A 22639-nucleotide genomic window follows, 5' to 3' on the forward strand; every position below is an offset into this window, starting at 1 on the left:
TTTGTGACAATCTGGGGAATCATTAGAAAACCTGCACCTTTCCTCAAAAAACAAAAGCAAAAACCCAGCTTTTCATTACTGTTAGATCCTAGAAAAATAAGAATATATAGTTGGTGCAAGATAAATTCCCTGTCTCACTGCTTGAGGTTCTAATGAAGCCTGAAGAATCTCAGATTCTTTAGAGGACAGCAATGCGACCAAGTTAAACATCAATTGCACACTTATGGAAAGGAAATATGTTAATGACTTATAAATCAAACTGCTCAGCATTAGGAATCTCTTGCTTACTCTGCACTTTGTGTTGACATTTCCTAAGAAGATGAAATCAGACTAGGGAGCGACATTACTTCTCCTCAACCCAGCACTCCAGCGCATAAACTGAGCCCAATGGTGTGTGTGTGTGTGTGAAAGAAATAAACCGCATTTGAATTAAGACTTAAAAATCTCTTTCTTATGCCAAGTTTAATAATTATTGATTATAGTCAGGGGATAGTTTTAAGTATCATTTATCATGTGACATAAATCTCTGAAGTATTTTTAGGGATCCTCAACTTTTTGATAAGAAAAAAGTATATGTCCTAAACAATTAACTCCTGTCAATATCACATGATCAGAATGGAACTATGTAATTTGACACAGACTTTCTAGTAACTATTACTTTGTATAAATATAAAATTGATGTATGTTCTTTGTTTCTGAGTAGTGAGATTAACATCACACAAAGAATCTTTTTTAAATTACTTCTTTAATACTTTTGAGATTATAATTATATCATTTTCCCCTTTCCTTCAAAGCCTCCCACCCATCCCTCCTTGTTCTCTTTCAAATTCATAGCCTCTTTTTCTATTAGTTGTTAAATACATACATATATATTTTAATAATGACCATGGTCATTTGTTGCTTTAAAGAGATAATTCATTTCACCCGAGGAGATGCCCATCTCTGAGCCTGGACACCCAGCTGACAGGTATGAAGGGAGAGGAGACACCCTCCCAGCTGCCTGAGAAATGACTTATGTACACAAACATACCACTGAAGCCATGGGTTTGGCAGGGAAATGTAGGACTTCATGCCTCCAGGATGGAATGCAGACATGCTTGATATCAGGACCTCTGGGTTCTCCTTAGCCTATGTGTGTATAAATGAGGTAAAAACGTGTTCTCCAACATACAGACAGATACAGTGTGGACATGATCTCAGATGTTAAGGCTATTGACAAAGGCAAAACATAAAAGAAAGTGCATAGCAAATATGAAGCCTTCTGTCTTGTCCAAAGTTGAATTGATTTCACTAGTGCAGAAACTTCTAACTGGTTGTGTCCCCTTTTAATCTCAAACATATTCCCTGTGAACTGATCATTTAGGAAAGGCTAAGGTGTGCTTCAGAATGAATACCATGCTCCTTCATAAAATAACAGCGATTACCATGCATCTGAACCAGTTCAGAGTGCCCCGTCTACAGTGAGTTAAGGTGAACTGTATTTTTATGTGCTGTTTCCTTTGTGTGCGTGCATGTGGATTCAGAGGGTTTGTGGATTTCAGTGTCTTTCTTCAGAAACTGTTCATATCTTACGCTTTTCACTGAACCTATGATTCACCCAAGTAGGCAGTTAGCTGGCCAGAGAGCCTCAGAAATCTACCTTTCCCAGCCTCACCCACACGGGCCATTACAAGGATGTGGCACCACACCTAGCTTTTTCAAAATGTGCATTTTGCAGCTCAAGCTCAGGTCTTTCTGTTTGTAGTACAAGCATTTTACCAGCTGAGCCATCTCCTCAGTCCCTGTATTTATTATCTCAATAACTAAGGTTAAATCTGGATGCTACTAGAAATGATCTAGTTAGACTATATTTAAATATATAAATACCAATTACGAATAGGTTAGGAACTCTGCTCTTTTGAATTATAAATATATAGAGAGTCCAAGATGTCTTATACAAGAGATAAGATAGTTGATACTTATATATATACATATATATATAAATATATATATATGTATATATATATATAGATAGATCAACCATCTTTTCATCTACCTATTTATTACTCCATCTGTTGATCATATATATATCAACACACTCATATCACAATTATATAATCACATCTATTGTTATATATAGTATAATTACACATATTCATACACATGCATATAATTATACTTAAGAATTCTGCTCTATAAAACAATACACTTTAATTTTACACCAGTGGGAAGCTCACAAGGTTGCATCATGATTTGACATTTGTGATTGACATGTAGGTCATTACTTTTATTAAGATTTCTTTCTTTCATTCATAAAGAGTCTGACTGTGGTCCCCAGCCCCAATGTGATGGAGAATGTTAGTTTGTGGTCTGCTCTCTGCTCTCAGGATCTCTGTGATCACCTGGCAGACTGCGAGAGCAGACCTGTCTAATTATTCAGCTCACACACTGTACCTGTTATTGTTGACAGACTTTGCTCCTTAGAGAAGACATGAACTGCCAACTGGCTGTGACCATTTGTGAATTAACACTGACGTTTGTGTTGGCGCCATGACAGTGTCTACAGCTCCAGAAATGCATACAGCCAGAGTAGGACTGGCCTGAGGTTTTTGAGAATTGAAAGTACAATATACAAATGATAAACATGAGGACAACATCATCTCAAAGACAACTCTGGAGCACAAGGTCTCCGAGAAGCACCCCCACCATCTGAAGTGTGTGTCGTGAAGAGGGGAGTGGTACCTGGAACAGTGAATAGCATCAGTCATAGAGCCCATTAGCCATCTTAAGTTTTCTAACTTCCCACCATTTCAGAAAACAGCAAGGCGAGAGAGAGGAGGCCAAAGATGAATGTCTGACAGCTGTGGAACGGAAACAGAACTACAGGCACTGAGGAAAGATCAGCATTGTGTCTCCTTTTCCTTTCGCTAGACTCGGAACCAGATCTACTCTGACTTTTCTTTAATCACGTCTGAATGTCACTGCAGGACTTTTAAACGGGGACATTTCAAGGTGACTTTTGAAATACACACTTGGGTCTGTGTCCTTGCTTCCCAGCAGGTAGATCCTAGACTGCTTGGGATCTTCCAGGTGGTAAGTTCCTGTTGTATGGTAATAAGATTTGCGGCTGGCAGTCTCTGGGAAGTAAGGGTTTCCTGAACAATCTAACCCAGTGGAAGAGGCTGCAGGAAACTCAATTTAGAATTGGATGGTCTCAAACTCAGGAGAAACATGGGCATGCAAATGGCACCTCAGGGAAGGGAGGTACTGGGAACTGAGCTCTCAACCTGAGCATGTGTGTGTGTGTGTGTGTGTGTGTTACACGAGAATAGGCACATGCGAATGTGTATACATGGGGAGGTCAGAGATTAACCTGGATGTCATCCTCAAATAACTCTCTACCCCAGATTTTGAAATAAGGTCTCACTAATGCTGGAGATTACTCACTCAGGTAGACTGACCTTCCTGTGTTTACCTCCTACACAATGCTATATTACAGACACATGACATGCACTGTGCCTGCACTTTTACATGAATGCGTAGGATTGAACTCAGGTCTTCTTGCCTTAATAGCAAGCACTTTTCCAACTGAGCCATCCCCCCCCCCCCAGACCTCCTAAACCCTTTCAGGGCACAGAAGCATCTATTAGTTGTTATGGTTTGAGAGCAGAGGGAAAATGGTTTTTCTTTTTGAGATTATAATGACAATGTTCCCTTTCCTCTCTCCAAACTCTCCCACACAACCCTCCCAACTCCCCTTCAAATTCAAATTCATTGCCTCTTTTTTCACCAATTGTTATGGCATACATATAGATATATGTATTCCTAAATATAGCTGCTCTGTCCTTATAATGTTATTTGCATGAATGCTTCCAGGCTGAACACTGGCACTGGACAACCATTGGTGTGCTCGTCCTGGTGGAAGACCACCTCTTGCACTCCAAGCTTTCCTGTTGCCTTTATATGTCACCAGAGATGGCTGCTACTATGGAAGTAACATTGAAGTAATAACACGGGGAGAGTTTTGGTGAATGTGGTTAGCACATCTGGACATCGGCATACTTTTGATAGGACCACTAGCTGAGAGGAAGTCAGCTGACGCCTTCTGCCTCCATCCTAATCTCCTAGTAAACCCTGAGGATGCAGTTAAACTATAAATTCACAAGTAATTAATTTAGTCAGACACTTACTGCTCTGGTTCCAGGGCAGCCTGGAGATTGGCACTCGCCACTCATCCGGTTTGGAATTAAGACATCTTCCCAGCAAGATGGACCCTTTGGGAAAAACCAAAAAACAAAAACAAATGAAAACCATCATATCCTGTGTACAATAAAAATGCAAATGCTCTTCCTCAGACAATCTTGAAGCCTTCCCATTGGAATCATGGGATGATAGTGAAATGATGTGTATTACAATGATCCATATAGTGTGGCCAACAATCCTGGTGGTGACTTTTCCAGAAGTTCTTGTGGGCTCTGTTGGGTCAAAAGTGTCCTCATACATATCAAGAATAAATTGGTATTTGGCTCAAACAGGTTCCTTTCCCTCTCCTTTGAGTCCCTGGCTTTATTTACATGTTCCTGTACAGAAGGCCATTCCAGAGTTGGGCTAACACTCTGAAGCTGGTCTACCCACTTTCCTTTACTCTATAGCAAGTATGCGTCACTCCCCAACAAGTGGCATGATGACTGATGACATGGGTGTCCGTTCCCTCACTGGATGTGGGTTTTGCTAGGGAAGACCTGGTCTACTAACATCACACAGCATCCCAGTACACATAGAGGGGCCTGGCACTGGACACACTATTCTATTAACCAAGAAACAAAACTTTAAATAACACCCAGAGTCCTTTAATTAAATCTGCAAAGAACACTGAAAATACCATGGACTCTTTGGGGGCAGCATCTCCACAAAATGTATATGTCTTTGCCTGTTCTGTGACTGTTTGCATTTTAGTAAGTCTGATTCCCAGAACAGTACCATGTGTGACAGGAAGACATGACCTCCTAATGACACCCAATGCCTCATGTCCCATGTCATGTGTACATGGAGGCTTCCGGGTACCAGGCATGTGTGTGCTTGGAAAGGGTGTATATCCCCACCCATGTCATCAGTAGTAAACATTCATGTTTGCTTGCTTTGAAAATGGTGGAACAGTTTAAGGTTATAATCAATCTGACTCCATATAATTTTAGGGCCCCTCCATGCAGGGGTGGCCACTATGCTGCCTGATTGGATCTCAAGGTCCTGCTACCTGATCACATGCCCTACTCCTCCTTCCCACATGCATGCTTTTCTGTTTCTCCTGTGCTTTTTTGGACTTTTCTACCTGAACCTAAGAGGTTTTATTTGTGTGTGTGTGTGTGTGTGTGTGTGTAAAAAAGTCTGCAGGTCCCAAGCACCCAGACCAGGAAGAACATGACACATTATATTCACAGATGTTTTGAATACAGCACTAACCAACTGGAAAGAACTCAGGTCACCAGAGAGCTACATAGCTCCCTGCAGCTGGAGCAAACAATAGCACTGACTTCTAGCTCTTCCTCACAGATCCGTGTTAGAGCAGGAGGGCAAATGTGAAAGGACAATGATGAGGGAGAAAGGACTCAAGCCATGTCCCTCTAGGTAGCAGTCTCCTCTTCCCGGACAACAGTGCCTGTATTTTAATGAAATGATTTTTCCTAAGTTCACTCCAATTTTAAATATTGACATTTAAATAAAAATATTCATGGGGATTACATGGAAAGGGGGTCAGTGTTGCATGCTAGTCTGGAGATCGCCTGTTCCCACTGTCCTGGGGACAGACAGACACACACAGACACACACACACACATGTGCACAAAGCACACATGTCTCCTCTGAGCTTTCACTTGGTATCAGCTTAGAATCTAGTTGTGCATTAACACATGAAATCAATGAAACTTGAGACAGTAGAAATTGCTGATTATATTCTGGAAATGCTCAGTAGACAGCAAAGGGTAACTCATACCCTGTAGGTCCATAAGGGGACAGAGAGCTGAAAAAAAAAATTCAAAAGAGAGGAGAGAGAGGGCAGAGGGAACCTGTAGCCACAGAATTTCATAAACAGAAGACCCTAAAACATATCAAAAAAATGGCCAGCTGACTTGCTTCAAAACAAAGATCAACACAAAATCCTAAAGTTCCAGAAATTCCTTCAAAGGTCTGAGAGTCCTTCAAATCACATCAGTTAGGCAGAGAAATGGTAAGGAGTATGCTGGGGACCTAAGCAATGGACAGGGGCTCAGGGGTATGATAGCTCACAGACAGCAGGAGGCTGGGGGTGCTGGTTTCACAACCTGTGACTTGGAGAGACAGCCAAGGGTGGGCAGAGTTTCTTTAAGTATGACAGGAAGGACAGTGGACAAAGGACACAGGATGGGTAGAGTTTCTGGCACAGGTGGTCTGACAGCCAGTGGCCTGGAGCCAGGTGGGGGGACATTTGGACAAAGGAGCAACGAATGCAGAGTCATCATTTACACCACAGGATGTAAATCGGTCACCGCAGGCCAGCCTAAGGACCATTTCAGTGCCAGCAATCGGCCTTGAACAACTCGGAAAATTTACAGCAGGAAATAGTGAACATGTGAAGGTACACAAGGAGCCAGAGCCCCTGCCTAGAGCCTGCACAGGCCTGGCCTTTCTTCACCAGTGTATGAACATATGCATATGCACACGCACACACACCACACACACACACACACACACACACACACACACACACACACACTCATGCCATAGCACAGACACCACATGCTCATCTCATATATAAGCACATGGACACATGTGCACACACCACATACACACAATCCTACAGAAAAACAGAGAACGTGTATAAGGCTGAGCTCCACCTGTAAGATACTGTCATTCTATTGCAGCTAAGCAACCTAGACTTAAAGGGGCCTGGAATTTGAACTCTCACGTCATTATTCCACAAGCCACTGCTGAGCTGGACAAGGTGTGCAGAAAGCAGGCCCGGAGCTACTATGGTTAGGAAGGCTTGCTTTCAGTGTTGGCTTTTCGAGACAGGGTTTCACTGTGTAGCTCTTGCTGTTTGGAACTCACTCTGTAGCCCAGGCTGGCCTTGAGCTCAGAGATCCACCTGCCTCTGCCTCCCAAGTGCTAGGATTAGAGGTATGTGCCACCACTGCCAGGCTTCAGTGGCTCTTTGTTGGCATTTGGGAACCTGGAATTCTGAGAAGTGGCTCCGTGGTTCCCTCTCTGATGTGGGTGCTTCGTCCCACCCATAATTCACTCAATGTCTCCTTCCCCTCAGCAAGTCTAGAATTCTGCTAAGCCCTAGGCAGGAATGCCTGCATGACCAGCTCCCACCAGCTCCCAGAGGGCTCTGCCCCTCTCCCCTTGTGCCTCTCTCTACTGCTTTTGCTACAATGAATCTCAACCCTATCCATTCCTTTGGGCCTTCTGGGGGCCATCAGGACACAGTATCACATGAAAAGTCACCAAGACAATGATCTGCAGCCACTCAGGGGATCACTGCTCATCCTTAAGACCAAGTGCAAACAGTCCTTTGAGGCTCAGTCTTAGAGTCACACTAGTGAAAAATGCAGAATTTTAATTACAGTTACAGAATTAAATGTATATTACTCAGGTCAAACACTGTGGAAGCAAACATGGGGAGGTGAAAGTGGAACCAGAGGGAGGGGGAAATGGAGGCATTCTTTTCCAAGTGGTCATCCTTACTGGAAGGCCATCTGCATATCTGAGTTTTGTGTATATGCATGGTGTCTTGATAGAACTACAAACCCTTGGATTACAAGAGGAGAGCTCTGTTACTTAGGACTCTAATCACATTCATTAGTCCCTTGGTGTCGTTTGAAGTGAGGAGTTCACTGTGACAAACTATCACACCCAGTGTGCACTGTTCTTGCACATTCAGAAGGACCTGGGCATCTTGATCATTGGTGCATCACTACTGGCTATGAGCAGTGGTTATATCAGACTCATCTCCACCTTCAGCAACTCGGAAAAGGCCAATCAAATCTGAACAATGTGATGTAACTTACAAGCCATTTTTTAAACCAGAGTCATCCTTTGCATTCCCATTTTGAAACCATCCAGGGTCTACAGGAGTCTTGTGCCTTTTTGCAGTCTTTGAGATCACTGAGTGTTCTAACAGTAGCAGCATCAACTCTTCTTTTGGTCCAGGCACAAAGGTCACCCCTCCCAAGGACGAAAGAGCTCTCCAGCCCGGTGTCTGCTGAGCTTTGGCTTCCATGGCAGGTGGTGAGTCCCACTGAGCTTGGTGTAGACCCTGAAAACTGTGGGTTTGAAAGTCATCCATTTTTCAAGGGCTAGCAGGGAGAGAAGTGGGAGGCGGTGGTTCTCTGGAGCAGCATAGAAGCATCTTCTGAACTCCTTACACCTTATGAGGCAGGAAAAGAAAATTGTACCTTGATGTCAACTGCAAAGAGACACGGATAACCCAAAGCAGGGTTAGATATGCTGCTAAGATTAACAGTTCCTCCCCCAAAAGTCTAGATGTAAGAGCAACATCTTGTGTGGTAGGTTGAAAGAAAATGGCCCCCAGAAGCAGTGGCACTATTAGGATGTGTGGCCTTGTTGGAGTAGGTGTCTTGTTGAAGGAAGTGTGTCACTGTGGAAGTGGGATTTGAGGTCTCATATATGCTCAAGCCATGCCAAGTGAGACAGACCACTTCCTGTTGTCTGTGCAAGATGTAGAACTCTCAGCTACCTCTCTAGCACCATGTCTGTCTGCATGCTGCCATGTTTCACTATGATGATAATGGACTGAATCTCGGAACTGTAAGGCACCCGATTAAATGTTTTCCTTTCTATGAGTTGCCATGGTCATGGTATCTCAATAGCAATAGAAATCCTAAGACACTGTGCACATCACAGAATTAATTTTTGTTATCTTAATTATTAATGCTCAAACATTAATCAAAGTGTTTATGCAGCAATCCCCACAGCAGTCTGAGAAGGTAAAGAATTGCCTGTATTATGCAAATAGGTGATGCATATGGTCATATGGAAATGCATTTGTTATTTTCATTATGACTTCAAACCATAGAATAATGATGTAAGTAATAAAAACAACACAGAATTCTGTTGGACATAGGAATAAACACAAGGTAGACCTGAATATGTGAATTTTTCACAATACCTACACCACCAGGATGCAGGCTCTCCTTCCCAGAAAGCAGAAGAAGCTCAGTACATCATGCCATCCCACAGCAGATTTAATGTTAACTTTGCCTTGTTCTGTTTTTAGAAAACATTATTTTATTTTTTGAAATTAAAATTCCCTTCTTTTTCCTTCCTCCAATCTCTTTCCATATACTTACCATCACTTTCTCTCAAATCCATGACCTCTGTTTCTTCAATTAAAATTTAGAAAACATTATGTTTTAATTAACCCTTGTACACTTCTTCACCAGATACATGGCGATTGTGTGCCAAATAATTGTTTCCTACAATGGAAAGAAAGGTCTTCAGAAGATAAAAGACTTCAAGTGAAGTGGTGGTACATGAGAACTAAAGGTTTGTAGGAACCAGTGTGTATAATTTAAAGTATATGTCATCGCTTAACAAAGAATCACTTGACAGCTTTTGGGAAATTGCATCTCTCTCTCTCTCTCTCTCTCTCTCTCTCTCTCTCTCTCTCTCTCTCTCTCCTCCTCCTCCTCCCTCCTCCCTTCCTTCCCTCTGGCATTCTCTCATCACAATAAGAGAACGATAGGAATTACTGCTATAGCTTGGATCTGAATCCACGTATTAAAGGCTTAGTCTACAGGCTGAGGCTGTTGAGAAATGATGGAAATGCCAAGAGGTGAGGATCAAGCAAGAGGTCTTCTGGTCATTAGGGGAAAAACCTTAAAGGACATCATCTCCTTTCTTTTTCCTATGCTTGGTCATGAGGTGACAGACCCATGGGATGAAACCTACAACTCTATGAGCCCCGACAACCCATTTCTCCTGATAAGATGATCATCTTGGGTGTTTGTTACAGTGACTGATGTAGAGCTGACTCTTTCATGGACACCACAGCAAGGGTGAGCAAACCATCAGCCTTATGGTCAATTCAGATCAATACTCTTTATAAAAAGTTCCTGTGCTGAGAAATGTCTTCACATTTTTTAATTATTGAAAAGCATAAGAAAGAATATAATATCACATGGCATGTGAAAATCATGTAAAGTTCAGATGGTAGTGTCTACAGCTAAAGGTCATTAGCCCATGGCCTCAGGTGGGCATGGCACAAAGCCCACATTTTCTGTCAGTACCTCCATGGGAAATGATATTGCATAAGATTACAACAAAAAGTATTACTCCATTTCTATATGGTGGCATATATTTTGCCATCACATAATCTTATGAGTTTGGGTGAGTGGCTGTGACCTAGATCTCAAGGGAGAAGTCACCACAATTAAAAGCTTAGAGCTGTTTTCCTGAGCAATCTGAGATGGTGCTGAAGGGAGACAGTAATTGGAAGCAGTGGTTCCTCCAACTTGTGGAAATACTAACTAGAGAACACATTCAAGGAACTGGCCTGAGCCATCAAAACCCCACAGAAAAGCATGACAGGAATGTTAAACACATCTTTCAAGTGTGTGTTAGTATGTGTAGGTAGATGTTTGTGCATGTGCATGCATTTGTGTGTAGAGTGCAGAGGTCAACTTCCCATGTTCCTCAGGAGCTGTTTGCCTTGTTTTGTGAGACAAGGTCTCTCTTTGTTCTGGAGCTCACCAATTTGGCTAGTCTCACCTGTACCAGGCTTTTTCTCTTGGGCCACCAACCAGCTCCCAAATCATGACACACAGACTCATAGTTTTGAATGCTCGGCCTTGCTTAGGCACATCTCTATTCAGGTTTTCTAACTTAATTAACCTGTTTCTCTTTATCTACCTTTTGCCTCAGGGCTTCTTACCTTTTCTTACTTTCTGGCTGTCTCTATGCCAGGCTGGCTGACAGCTGCCTGGCTTCTGTCCCCAGGCATGTCCCTCCCCCTCTCCTCTCTTGAGTCCAGATTTTTCCTACTATTTATTCTCTCTGCCTGCCAGCTCTGCCTTCCTTTCTCTGTTTAGCTATTGGCCATTTAGCTCTTTATTAGGTCAATCAGGTGCCTTAGGCAGGCAAGGTGAAACAGATGTAACATATCTCTACATAATTAAACACACTTGCAGCATAAACAAAAGTAATACACCTTTACACAGTTAAAGTAATAGTCTGCATCATAAACAGATGTAACACATCTTTGCCTAGTTAAAATAATATTCTCCTCTACAACACTCACCAGTGATCCTGAGAGATGCCACCATCTCCATCCCTCCCCCCAAATGCTGGGACTATATGTGGGCCACTGTGTCTGTGTTTTCCATGGGTTCATGAGGTAAAACTCAGGTCCTTATGCTTGTGTGGCAAGCACGTGACACACTGTCTCACTAGCCCTGACTAAACACACCTGCAGGATGCATCAGAAAAATGATCCTGAGGAGAAGAGAGCAGTAATAAAACCTGCAAAGTGTGAAGTTTCAGAGTTAGTTTTTAAAAGTTACAAAACTAATCCAAAGTCATTCTGACTAGGATTTTCAATGCCCAACCAAGGGAAAAACGGAAGCATTTAGCTGGCTATTTTATATTCAAATATCATCCTGACAAAATCCAACTATGCCCAAAGAAGAATGTTCCTGAATGACTTAAAGGAACACTGAGTGCCCCTTCTTGTGTGCTACCTGCACTGCTGCTGAAAGGAAGTTACCAGCCCCACTCTTGGAAATGGCACTATGAAGTCCAGCTGCTCGCGGCCTTCTGCGTTACTGTCACAGGAACTTTACCTAACTGCACCTCACCAGCTATCTCATGTCACCATCAAATGTGCTGCATTTAAAATACAATTAAACATAATTTGAAGTACAATGAGACGGAGGGGACGCAAATAAACTTGACATTCAAACATGGTGCTCAGCTCTGTGAGGCTGTCTTTGCAGCAGCTGCACTGGGGGTGGGGGTGGGGGTGGGGGGATGGGGGGCAGGTCCTTCCTTTATCCCTGTGTCTCCATCTGCCACAGAATGCTGAGAAGGAGGCACACTGAAGCCCACAGATCTGCTGCTCATCTCTACCCATAGGCCTGGACTGAGGCCACTGACCCATTCCAAGCTTAACTCTGGACATCCGAGAGGCAATGGGGTGAAGGCCACCTTCAAGCAGAGCGGCAGGGGTGCCAGCAACAGATGAGAGCTTCGCAAAGCCTGGTACTCGCTGACTTTTCAAAACGGCAACTGTTGTATTATTTCTGAGTTCTCAAAACAGAACTTCCTGAGAATGAATTTATTTATTTGTTTGTTTACTTATCTATCTATCTATCTATCTATCTATCTATCTATCTATCTATCTATGTATCTATCTATCTTCTACATTTTTAGCAATAGCTGAGCTCCAAGAGGTTAATTCCAAGGGGATTGACTGAACCCCACTGGGTAATTTTTAATTCGTTCCTGTGTCTCCGCTTCTCCGTGGCTCCACCACTCCTAGTGATCAGGGCACGAGCTGTAGTGGGTGGCATGGAGCTCTGCTACAATGCAAGCCTCTATCTGTCACACAGTGCTGTTCTTCTGGACCCTCTTCCTCCAGCAAATGTAAAGATGCCCTGCTTCAGACACAGCATAAGTCTGCAGTTACAGCCAAGTCTGGCAAACGTAATGAGTTAGTGGGGGGCAGGGGTGAAGGAGACAGTTCTGGGAACAAAAACAGTACTAAATTCACCAAATATTTATTGAATAGATTTTAAACATATATGTACGCAGAGACAGATAGAAAGACATGCGCGCACGCACGCGTGCGCACGCGCACACACACACACACACCATCCAATTTTTGTACCTATATTTATAAAAGAATAAGAATTATCTTTCTTATAGATTCCATGGAGTAACACAAAGTTGGTATAAATGAAGTAAATATGCTCATTCAAATGTATAATTTTTAATGCCTATATCATGTATAGGTAAGATATAAAGCAACTCTACCCACACACACATGCATGAACACACATGCATATATGCACACACACGTGTGCACATAAATGGTGAGAATGTGAACTGATACTACTGCTATATGTATTAATTACAGGTCAAATAGGACTTACCTGCCCAGTTCCTAAGTGTTTGCCCATAACAGATAAAAACATTACCCATGAGTTAAATGTGAATATTCTTAAGTTTATTCATAGTGGTCCTAAAATGGGACGCCGCCTCCCAATATCCACCAGAACATGCATAGACATAATGTGGTGTTGGCAGAATTAATTTACCTGTGGCTATAACTCCAAAAGTGTCAGCTCTGTGTTGCCTATTAGCTGGAAGTGCCCCACAGTCCCTGGCTTTGCTAGGACCCTCAACTAGGCAAAGCTTCCTTCATCAAGCCCGACAGGCTGGCTGCCTTGTCTCCTGTAATGCAGTCTCCTGTCATGTGGTCAAAGAACGTCTCAGACAACAGTGAGGGACTCCATGATGCCTCAACACTTAGAGAAAAACCATAGGCCCTATACACACTCAAAAGGGAAATGTTCCACAAAAACATGGATAGCAGAATGTGGGAGGTTACTGGGCCACCTTTGTCTACATCTATGCCACATCTTATGTGATGAGGAGAAAGATGTTTCAGGAACAGAGGAAATAATAATCCCATTGTGACTTAATGCCAAGAGCCCAGGATGTGACTATTATGTGCATACTACTACGTTCAAACGTGGATATTTCAACCACACCCTGGAATTGTTCTTTCATATCTTAGAATATATAAAAACATAAATGCTAGATGGAGCCAGCAATGAATTCCTATTTATTCTTGTAAGTTAAACTCAAAAAAATTTCCACATTATTTTATAACAACAAAAATGGATATATACTTTACTCTAATGAAAGGACATATTATTTTAAATCTTCATTTTATATCCATGACTTCTTGGGGGAAGAACATTTGACCTTTCACTCAACTGCAAGCATCTGTACAGTAGATTCTACAGAAAAAGTGAATACTGAAGTCTACATAAAGAGATTCATAGCTCTTGGTTATCAGTTCCTGCTACTAATTACTTAAAGCAAACACTACTGGGAAGAAATGATGATTATGATATTAAGATTATTAGTGTAGCCCTAATAAATTTAAATGCCCCTCATTTTAAAATACTTATATATTTTAAAGGAGCTAGATCAAGCAAAATGATTAGATAGATGACTTTTAGTTAATCTCTAAGAGAATGATGATTATGATAAAATTAATGGCTAGGTCATGACCTTGTATTAATACAGAGCTGTATTGTTTACAGGTGTTCACATGCCACAGGCTGACTTTGATCCCAGAGCTGACTCATTAATGCTGAGTTCTGAGCCTCACCTGGATGGTCTGTTGTATACATTAGGGTGACTTAGACTGGTTTCTTAAAGAAATCCTGGAACTGTGCCCAGCATCCATTTGGCTCTCCTACTTAGCCAATGGAACTTGTCTGACTGTTATACCCCCAGTTTGTGTCTTCAGAAAAGGGCATGGATATCCTCCATTGATTTGCTCATCTTCAGGATGAGGATCTTGCTTTGCTTCATCATGTAGAATATTTGACTCCATTTTCTTACTGCAAACTATAACTACATTGTAATAATGTCTTATCACAAAATAATTTTAAAACCAAGAAACAAAGCTTTAATATTCAAGAGAATAAACAGGGTTAAATAGATAATTATATTCTTTTTGTTTGTTTGTTTGTTTGTTTTTGTTTTTCGAGACAGGGTTTCTCTGTGTAGCTTTGCGCCTTTCCTGGAACTCACTCTGTAGTCTGGAATGGCCTCGAACTCACAGAGATCCGCCTGCCTCTGATTCCCGAATGCTGGGATTAAAGGCATGCGACACCACCGCCCAGCTTACATATATTCTTGAGCATGCATGGTGGTGGCAGTTGACCTAGACTTGTGGAAGTATCAGTAAATATTAAACATGCATTAGAGGAAGCGGGAACTAAGCACCCCACAAAAAAAGGTCCCATCATCCCAACAAAGATTTTGAACCTCTAAACTACAAATGCTTCCATTAATTCAGGCTAATTGGTTTAACATTGTTATGTCTTACTACTGTACTAGTAAATAGTAACTACAGTTTATTGTCAAGTAAGACAAGGAGTGAGCTAATTAGTGTGAAATCATTTTAACCAGTAACACTCATTGTCATGATGGAACTTGTCAATAGTGGAAAAGAGTGGACTCACACATTTATCTCACTTCACAAGATCACAAACCAAGTGTCATTTCCAAGTACAAAGAAACAAAGCAGGCAGTGATGCAGCTATTGCTGATGACATCATGGACCTGAGCAAGCATGTGTATCTGTGGTGACTATTAGAGGTTGCTGAGCAACTCAACCATGGCTTAAAAGGGACATCTCAGCTGGCTTTATTTATTCCCCCAAAGAACCGGAATAATTCTAAACCATATAAGACATAATTTAGCATAACTTAATAAGACATAACATTTTCCCCCTTGAGACAGTGTTTCTCTATGTAGCTTTGGCTGTCCTGGAACTCTATAGAACAGGCTGGCCTTGAACTCAGAGATCTGCTGCCTCTGTCTCCTAAGTGCTGGGATTAAAGGCATGTGATGCCATTACCCAGCAAGACAAAACTTCTTATACTAAGTTGTATTTCATATATCAAGTCAAGTGTCTTTGGGGGCTGGAGAGATGGCTCAGAGGTTAAGAGCACTGTCTGCTCTTGCAGAGGACCTGGGTTTGATTCTCAGTACCCACACAGTAGCTCACAGCTGCCTGTAACTCCTGTTCCAGGAGATCTGATATTCTCTTCTGATGTCCACAGGGACAAGGCACACACATGATGGACATACATACATGCAAGGCAAAACACTCATATAATAAAAATAAAATAATAGATATAGATTAAAAGAAAATGTCAAGTGTCTCTAAGCTATGCTTATGACATGCATTTCCCTTGTAGGGGACTTATAAGGGGCAATCTTTTTAAAACTCTGCCTTATTACATGTGAAGAGACTCTTGGTCAGGCTTAACATTCTGCCTAGTTTTGGAAGAACCAATCAATGTCATTGTTCTCTGAGTGCCTGCCACCCAGGGTATGACTATGCCTAATGCATCAAATGTTAAACAATGTGTTTATTCCTTCATAATTTCTAGCTACCAAACTCTTCCTTGCCCACTAGATGTCTTCAATTACATCATGAAGTGCTGACAGTTTTGCTGGCGGCACATGCCAGGGATGGTAACATTTAAATGGCAGTGATTGCTTTTCTGCTCTGCTGCATTGAATTTAAACAATGAAGACAAACAAGGACTTACAGAGACAGACATAAGTGTTTTATGCACTCTTCACGGGTTTAATTTAGGAGAACCATATGATTATCATCATCTGTTCTAGTTCTCCACCAAAAATAATCTAGCTGCTGCAGAGAGGGAAATTCCGATCAGAGGTGGTTTAACTCAGCATAATATCTCTAGCCACTGCAGATGTATCTAAGAAGACTAGCTTCAGGACCCTCCTTATCTCAGCTTGGTAATTTGGCTTCAGACTGGTCTCTATTTATTAAACGAGATAAGAAATGTATTAGCTTTCTACAGATTAGACAGACACCATCATTATATAAACATTATTGTTTAGTTTTCTAAACTTACTGAAGGATACATCACATCTGATGTGTACCAAGCTACTTTGGATCCCCGCCCCCCACCCCAAAAGGCTAAAGTTGAGTTTAGCTTGATCTTCTACTTTCACTTTTCTAGAAAGGGGAAGGAAGAAATAGCACAGCAGATGGTAGAAACACATAAACGATTACATTGTATTCAATTTTCTGTTGCTTCAACATCATTTACTGCCCATGAGTATGCTTCCGTCTGGGGACAGTGTTTTGTTCACTAGCCGGAAGCTAGACATTTTGTAGTGGTGGAGGTGACAGCTTTGGATGGTCTTGTAGGACTTCAGTGAGCAGCTGTCTAGATAAGGACTTGGCAGAAACTGTGAGGAAAATTACTTGTCAGAAGTGGAAAGAGCAATGAACTGGGGTAAACATAGAAACGGGCACTGGGCTCACAATGAGTGGGTTCCAGTCTGCTTATCTCTAATGACAGTGTTCTTATAAAGAATACCTCACCCATATTTCCAAGGGTTGGATTCAAATCTTGTCTTTAATGCCTGGTGCTTTAGGTTCTGGGAAAATGCAAGTCCTTCTTCATTAAAATGATGAAAACAGGAGGTTTAGGGCCACAGAACAATCCGTTTGCCCTTTGAATGTTACGGTGGCAAGAATATTAAACAAAACGAAATATGGTTCAGTTTACTATGAATGGAACATTATCTCTAGTCTGCAAATTTTTTTCTGATCATTTGAATTTCAAATGCTTCCTTCCCCTCCTACCTCACCCCCTTTTCCTTTTCTCTTCCCCTTTTTTTTCCTTCTAATCTTATCTTTTAGCATTTCTCATCTCAGGAGTCAATTATAATTAAGGCTCACTCGCCTCTAAAAATCACTCTGGCCTATTAACTTATGGTCTAGTTAGAAACAAGAGGAAGAGTCTCAATTTTTGATGAAAACAAAATAAATTTGGGCTCTCTCAGAACTGCTTTCATTGGCTGAGGGTCACAACGAAAGTGTTTTGAGTGGCCTGTACTTCTCTATAAGAATTTACTCAAGATATTATTCTGCTATTCATGTCTCCCTTTGGGCTCAATATTTAATCTAATGAAGCCATAATACATACACATATACATGCATACACACACTCACACACACACACACACACACACACACTCCTCCTGACAGATCAGAATTTAAGGAGTACAATACAGAGAATAAGGAAGGTCCCATGTAAATCAGCTATGATTAGCTAAACACTTTCCTAAGTAATGCATTCTACATTTATCAATTACATCTCTTCCATGAATGATTTCTGAAACAAGGATTTAAAATCCAAAAATCGTTTCCTACAGAAAAATAATACTTTCCTTTAAATTATTTGTGCTTTTAAGAGTTTTTTTTTTCTTTTTGGATGTTTTATCACAAAGAAATGATAAATGTTTTACAGGACTTTACTAATTTCATTGAATTGAACATTGTACAGCCTATCTATATTGAAGTGGCATATTATAATCCATAAAATGTATACTATTTATTCATGGGCTATTTCTCTGTACAGCAATTGAAGTTTAACACCTAAGGAATGTGGCAGAAACTTAAAATTTTAACTTAAACTTTACTCCACTGAAACTGATTGGCCACTGGCTATAGATTCTGGATTCTAGTATTTCTTAATTTTCAGTTCTAAGTCTCCATGGTTCCCACACCTGCTCAAAGTTTCTCCAACTGCATTTGATAATTTCTTACTTCTGAATATGCATCTCAGCACCAGCCTTGCAGCTTTGGCATGCTCATTTTTTATTTGAAACAGCATTCAGAAATTTAGTCACAGAAGTAATTGCATTATGACATTATTTAGAAATCAAAAGACAAAGGGAAAACCCAGAGTGTTTCTTGCCTCAAATTATGCTCTGGTTTAAGAAAATGTTTCTCAAAACCGTAACTGTAGTTAATTAATTCAAATCACATCCACTACTGCATTGCTCAGGGCCAAGAAAGACAATAACATTTTCTTTAGAACTCATAAAGCTTCTCTAAGTTTTACAAGAAAGACACCTTTGCAGACACATCCCAGGCTCTCAAATTGTCTCCTCTCTATCTCAAAATGATGATGTGAGGTAGAGCTATCTTGGACATTCATCATGGCAGTTACAAATAACTCATGTGCAGCTCAGGAGACAGTGGCTCATTTGGTAAGTGCTTGTCTTGGAACTATGAGGACCTGAACTCAACCCACAGAAACCAGAAAAAACATTAAAATGGTAGGCATAGTGGAATGTGCACGTATTCCTAACTCTGGAAAGGAAAAATGGTTCTCAGGTGCTTGCTGGCCAGATAATCTAGTATCTCTGATGAGTTTGAGGTCACTTAGGGGCCTGGTATCAAATAAAAGAGTTGGTGGGGCCTGACAGACAATGTCCAAAGTTGTCTTCTGGCCTCCATACACAACCATGCACATACTACCATCTGCACATACTACCATCACCATAAGGAAGAAAAACAACAAATAATTCACTGGGAATAAGTATTTGTGATACAACCCACTCAACTGTAGAAAGATTTCTGATTTGCTGGTGTGAGTAAGTTACCATTAAGTATAAAGAGTAGCACTGCTTTGCAAAATTTCACATTAACTTCTTAGGAAGAATAGGGCACAGTGGGAACTGGCAAGCTCAATCTGTGACCCCCTTCATCTTCAAACAGAATCATAAAGCCAGACCTGTCTCAGCCTTTCCTTTGAATGTGAGAGGATGGTCCACTGGGAGTCAAGAGACCTGACAGCTGATGACCTGACAGTCATGAGGGTAGAGAAAAGTCAGCATAAAATTCCAGGAGCTGAGCACTGGGGCCTTTTCAGAGGCAGAAATAGCTGTTCACAGCTCGGCAACCCCTGACAGCACCATTTGATCAGAACAAGGTCAAGGACAGGATACAAGGGGACATGGACCTAAAGTTTAAGGGCTCAGGAAGTAGCAATCTGTCTGGAAGTGCAAGAGGATGTTTGGGAACAATGAGAAGACTTCCTATTTTGCACCTCCAAAGTAAGTAAGCTCTTGGTTTCCAAACCATGTCCCCAAATGCCTCGTAGACATAGACCCTCTTCTCTGGATCCAAACCAAACCAATGCCTTATGTGGATGGCTACTGCTCTTGCTGATTACTGCACAGCTATCATACCCATTCTCTCAAGCAGATGTACATACCCACAGAGGGATGCTTCTCCTGACCATCTCTTGCAGTGGTCCCACCCATCTCAGGACCATGTGTACGCTGGGTTCCAGTAGGGCTCAGCATACCCTTTAACCTGTCAGCTAGTCTCCACATATCCCAGCCCCTTTCCTTGCTGCCCACTGCATATAAACCCACAATTCTAGTCAAAAGGAATTGTAACAACCGCAATAATACTCTAATCTTTTCTGGAACCCTCTCCTACTCAGGGAATCCTTTGATTTCCTAGTGTTTGGGGAAGAGTTAAATAACATCACCATGTTTATAAGGCTGAGATGAAGTTGTATCGAAGTTCTTGTCACTGGAAACCACACCCCATGCCTTCCATCACACATTCCTCTCTCTGTTACTACCTATTGTGAGCACAGAAATCCCAATGTCCAGGTTGTCACTTTCAGCTGCTGCCTGAAGTTTCCCAGCAAGTGCACCCTTCCATGACCCTTTCCAGCTATCCAAGTTGATGGAACAGAAGTTGGCTTGCCCTCCAACAAAGGTACAGAATAGTGGCTGTCATCTTATATATCAATTACAACTTAATGACCAGATGGTTCCCCGGAGACTGCAATACGAAAGAGACCAGACTTAGAGGAACAGTTTCTGAGTTCAAGACTCGATATTTTGTACCCAGTGGGCAAGGCATTTAAATTGTAAAGTGCTCAATTTATATTAGCTCTTGGTATCTCACAGGATGTTTTTAGTATTTTTGAGAACAAGACAAACAAAGCATATGGAAAGTGCTTCTCTACCTCTAAAACACTGAACTATTATTAACTATTTTCTTTTATTAAGTCATGACAAAAGAATCTTGAATAAAATCTGTAGTATTAGAGTCGCATGAAGTCCTTTAACTGTAACTTGAAGTTTTGGGTACCAAAAAAGGGAATAATAATTTTCTTTCAGATCTAAAATCACTATTTATCTTTATACTGTACTACTGTGTGGTAACAGAATGCTAAACGTCCTTCCACAGATCCAACCTGTTGTCTTGGGAATGAAAAATAGAAATTAAAAGAATCTACTTTCTGTCAGAATAACTGGCAGTCAGGGAGTTGTCCAGCGAGGCATAGAGCTGGCAACTTCACCATATTGAGCACTCAGGAACTTCTGACACACCCTGCTCAAAATACCCACAACACACACACACACACACACACACACACACACACACACACACATCTCCTATACAAGAACCGGAGCTGTTTTAGGAATGGGGAGGTTGACAGCCCTTCACTTCTCTGAGGTTACTGTGAAGAATGAATGTCTGCTAAAAGCTAACATTATCCTAGGGAATTCTAAGCACTTTATCAGAGATGTAAAATTTTGAAGAATTAAAATTATGTGTGAAGCCCGTATAAATGCCAATGACAGACATGATACCTGTCTAGATCTTATGGGACAAAAGCTGCCATAGGCTTTCTACTCATATTATCCAGACGATCTGCAGGGCTAAGTCAGCATTTCCCTGTCTTAATGATATATTAAATGCTCTAAAGCCAAATCATGGGCTCTTTTGAAGTCAGGTTTAAGTTCTGTTATTTCTCATGTTAGAAGATGGCTCAGTTGGTGAAGGGCTTGCCTCCCGTGTGCAAGGACCTGGGCTTGAAACCTACAGGAAAAGCTGGCCATGGCAGCTTGTGTTTATAAGTCTAGACCTGGAAAGAGCTCTCTCGCTCTCTCTCTCTCTCTCTCTCTCTCTCTCTCTCTCTCTCTCTCTCTCTTTACACACACACACACACACACACACACACACACACACTCATTTACATACATACATACACATATACACACAGTGATCACACACAGTGCACACTCACATACACAGTGTACACTCTCACACGCACAGTAAAGTAAATCTTTAAGAAAACAAAACTAAGTATTTCAATTCATCTATTATAACTACTGCAGCAGATAATGCAATCATCACTTGACATTTATAAATGTATATATTATAATTTATTTGAAAATTCATCTAAGCTCTGTTTTTACAACCCAAATAACACTAAATAATGTTGTTATAGTTAGGTTATGAAGTGTCCTCCAAGAGGCTCATGAAACAAAAGCTTGGTGCCCAACTAGCAGATCCAACCATTAAGAGTTGATTGGAGCATAAGGCTTTGACCTCAGGAATATGGCTGATTGATCCATAATTTGGTGGCATTACTGGAAGCCAGTGGGGCATGATTAAAGGAAGCATGTATGTGCACTAGGATTAAAGACACTAGAGTGTACCTTTGAAGATGACCTTGTCCCTGTCACTCTCTCCAAATCAATGACTGTGAGATGAGCAGTACTGCTCCACCATGCACATCCCCATGATGCTTTGCTTTTCCACAGGCCAGGAAAGGTGGAGCCAGCCAGCCATGGACTGAAGTCATAGCCTTTGTCTCCTGAGTATTTTTATAGTGACAACGGGCCTGACTTTCACAAATAATGCCTGGTTTCTGGTGCAGACCTCTTGTTACCTCGTAGATCATTTCTCAAACACAGCTCCCAACCACAGTCAGTTTCTAGCAGTTTCCTGTGCTGAAAGAAACCTTCTCATATGCTGTGTGAAGACAGCAGCAAGTGGAACCCTTGCTTCTGTCTTGGATTCACAGATATAGCCATGAAGGGAGCATCTCCACAGTCTTGACGCTAGGCATCTGCCTTTCTGGCCCATGGTTGGACATAAGTGGCAAATCTTTGTGTGTTTTGTGTGAGTGTGCAGTGTGTATGAGTTTGTGTGTGTACTGTGTGTGTGTGTGTGTGTGTGTGTGTGTGCATGTGTGTGAGGTGTGTGTGT

The 22639-nt window shown here is 41.4% G+C and overlaps 1 protein-coding gene across 1 annotated transcript in view; it reads right to left on the minus strand.

Annotated features, from left to right (window-relative positions):
* Prkn (parkin RBR E3 ubiquitin protein ligase) overlaps window positions 1–22639 on the minus strand; it is a 1200313-nt gene that overhangs the window by 589792 nt on the left and 587882 nt on the right. Inside the window, exon 5 of the mRNA XM_036169262.1 lies at window positions 4170–4253. Coding sequence (XP_036025155.1) covers window positions 4170–4253 — 84 coding nt within the window. The remainder of the gene's footprint in view (window positions 1–4169; window positions 4254–22639) is intronic.

Source organism: Onychomys torridus, chromosome 19 (assembly GCF_903995425.1).
Source record: "Onychomys torridus chromosome 19, mOncTor1.1, whole genome shotgun sequence".
NCBI classification, from domain to species: Eukaryota; Metazoa; Chordata; class Mammalia; order Rodentia; family Cricetidae; genus Onychomys; species Onychomys torridus.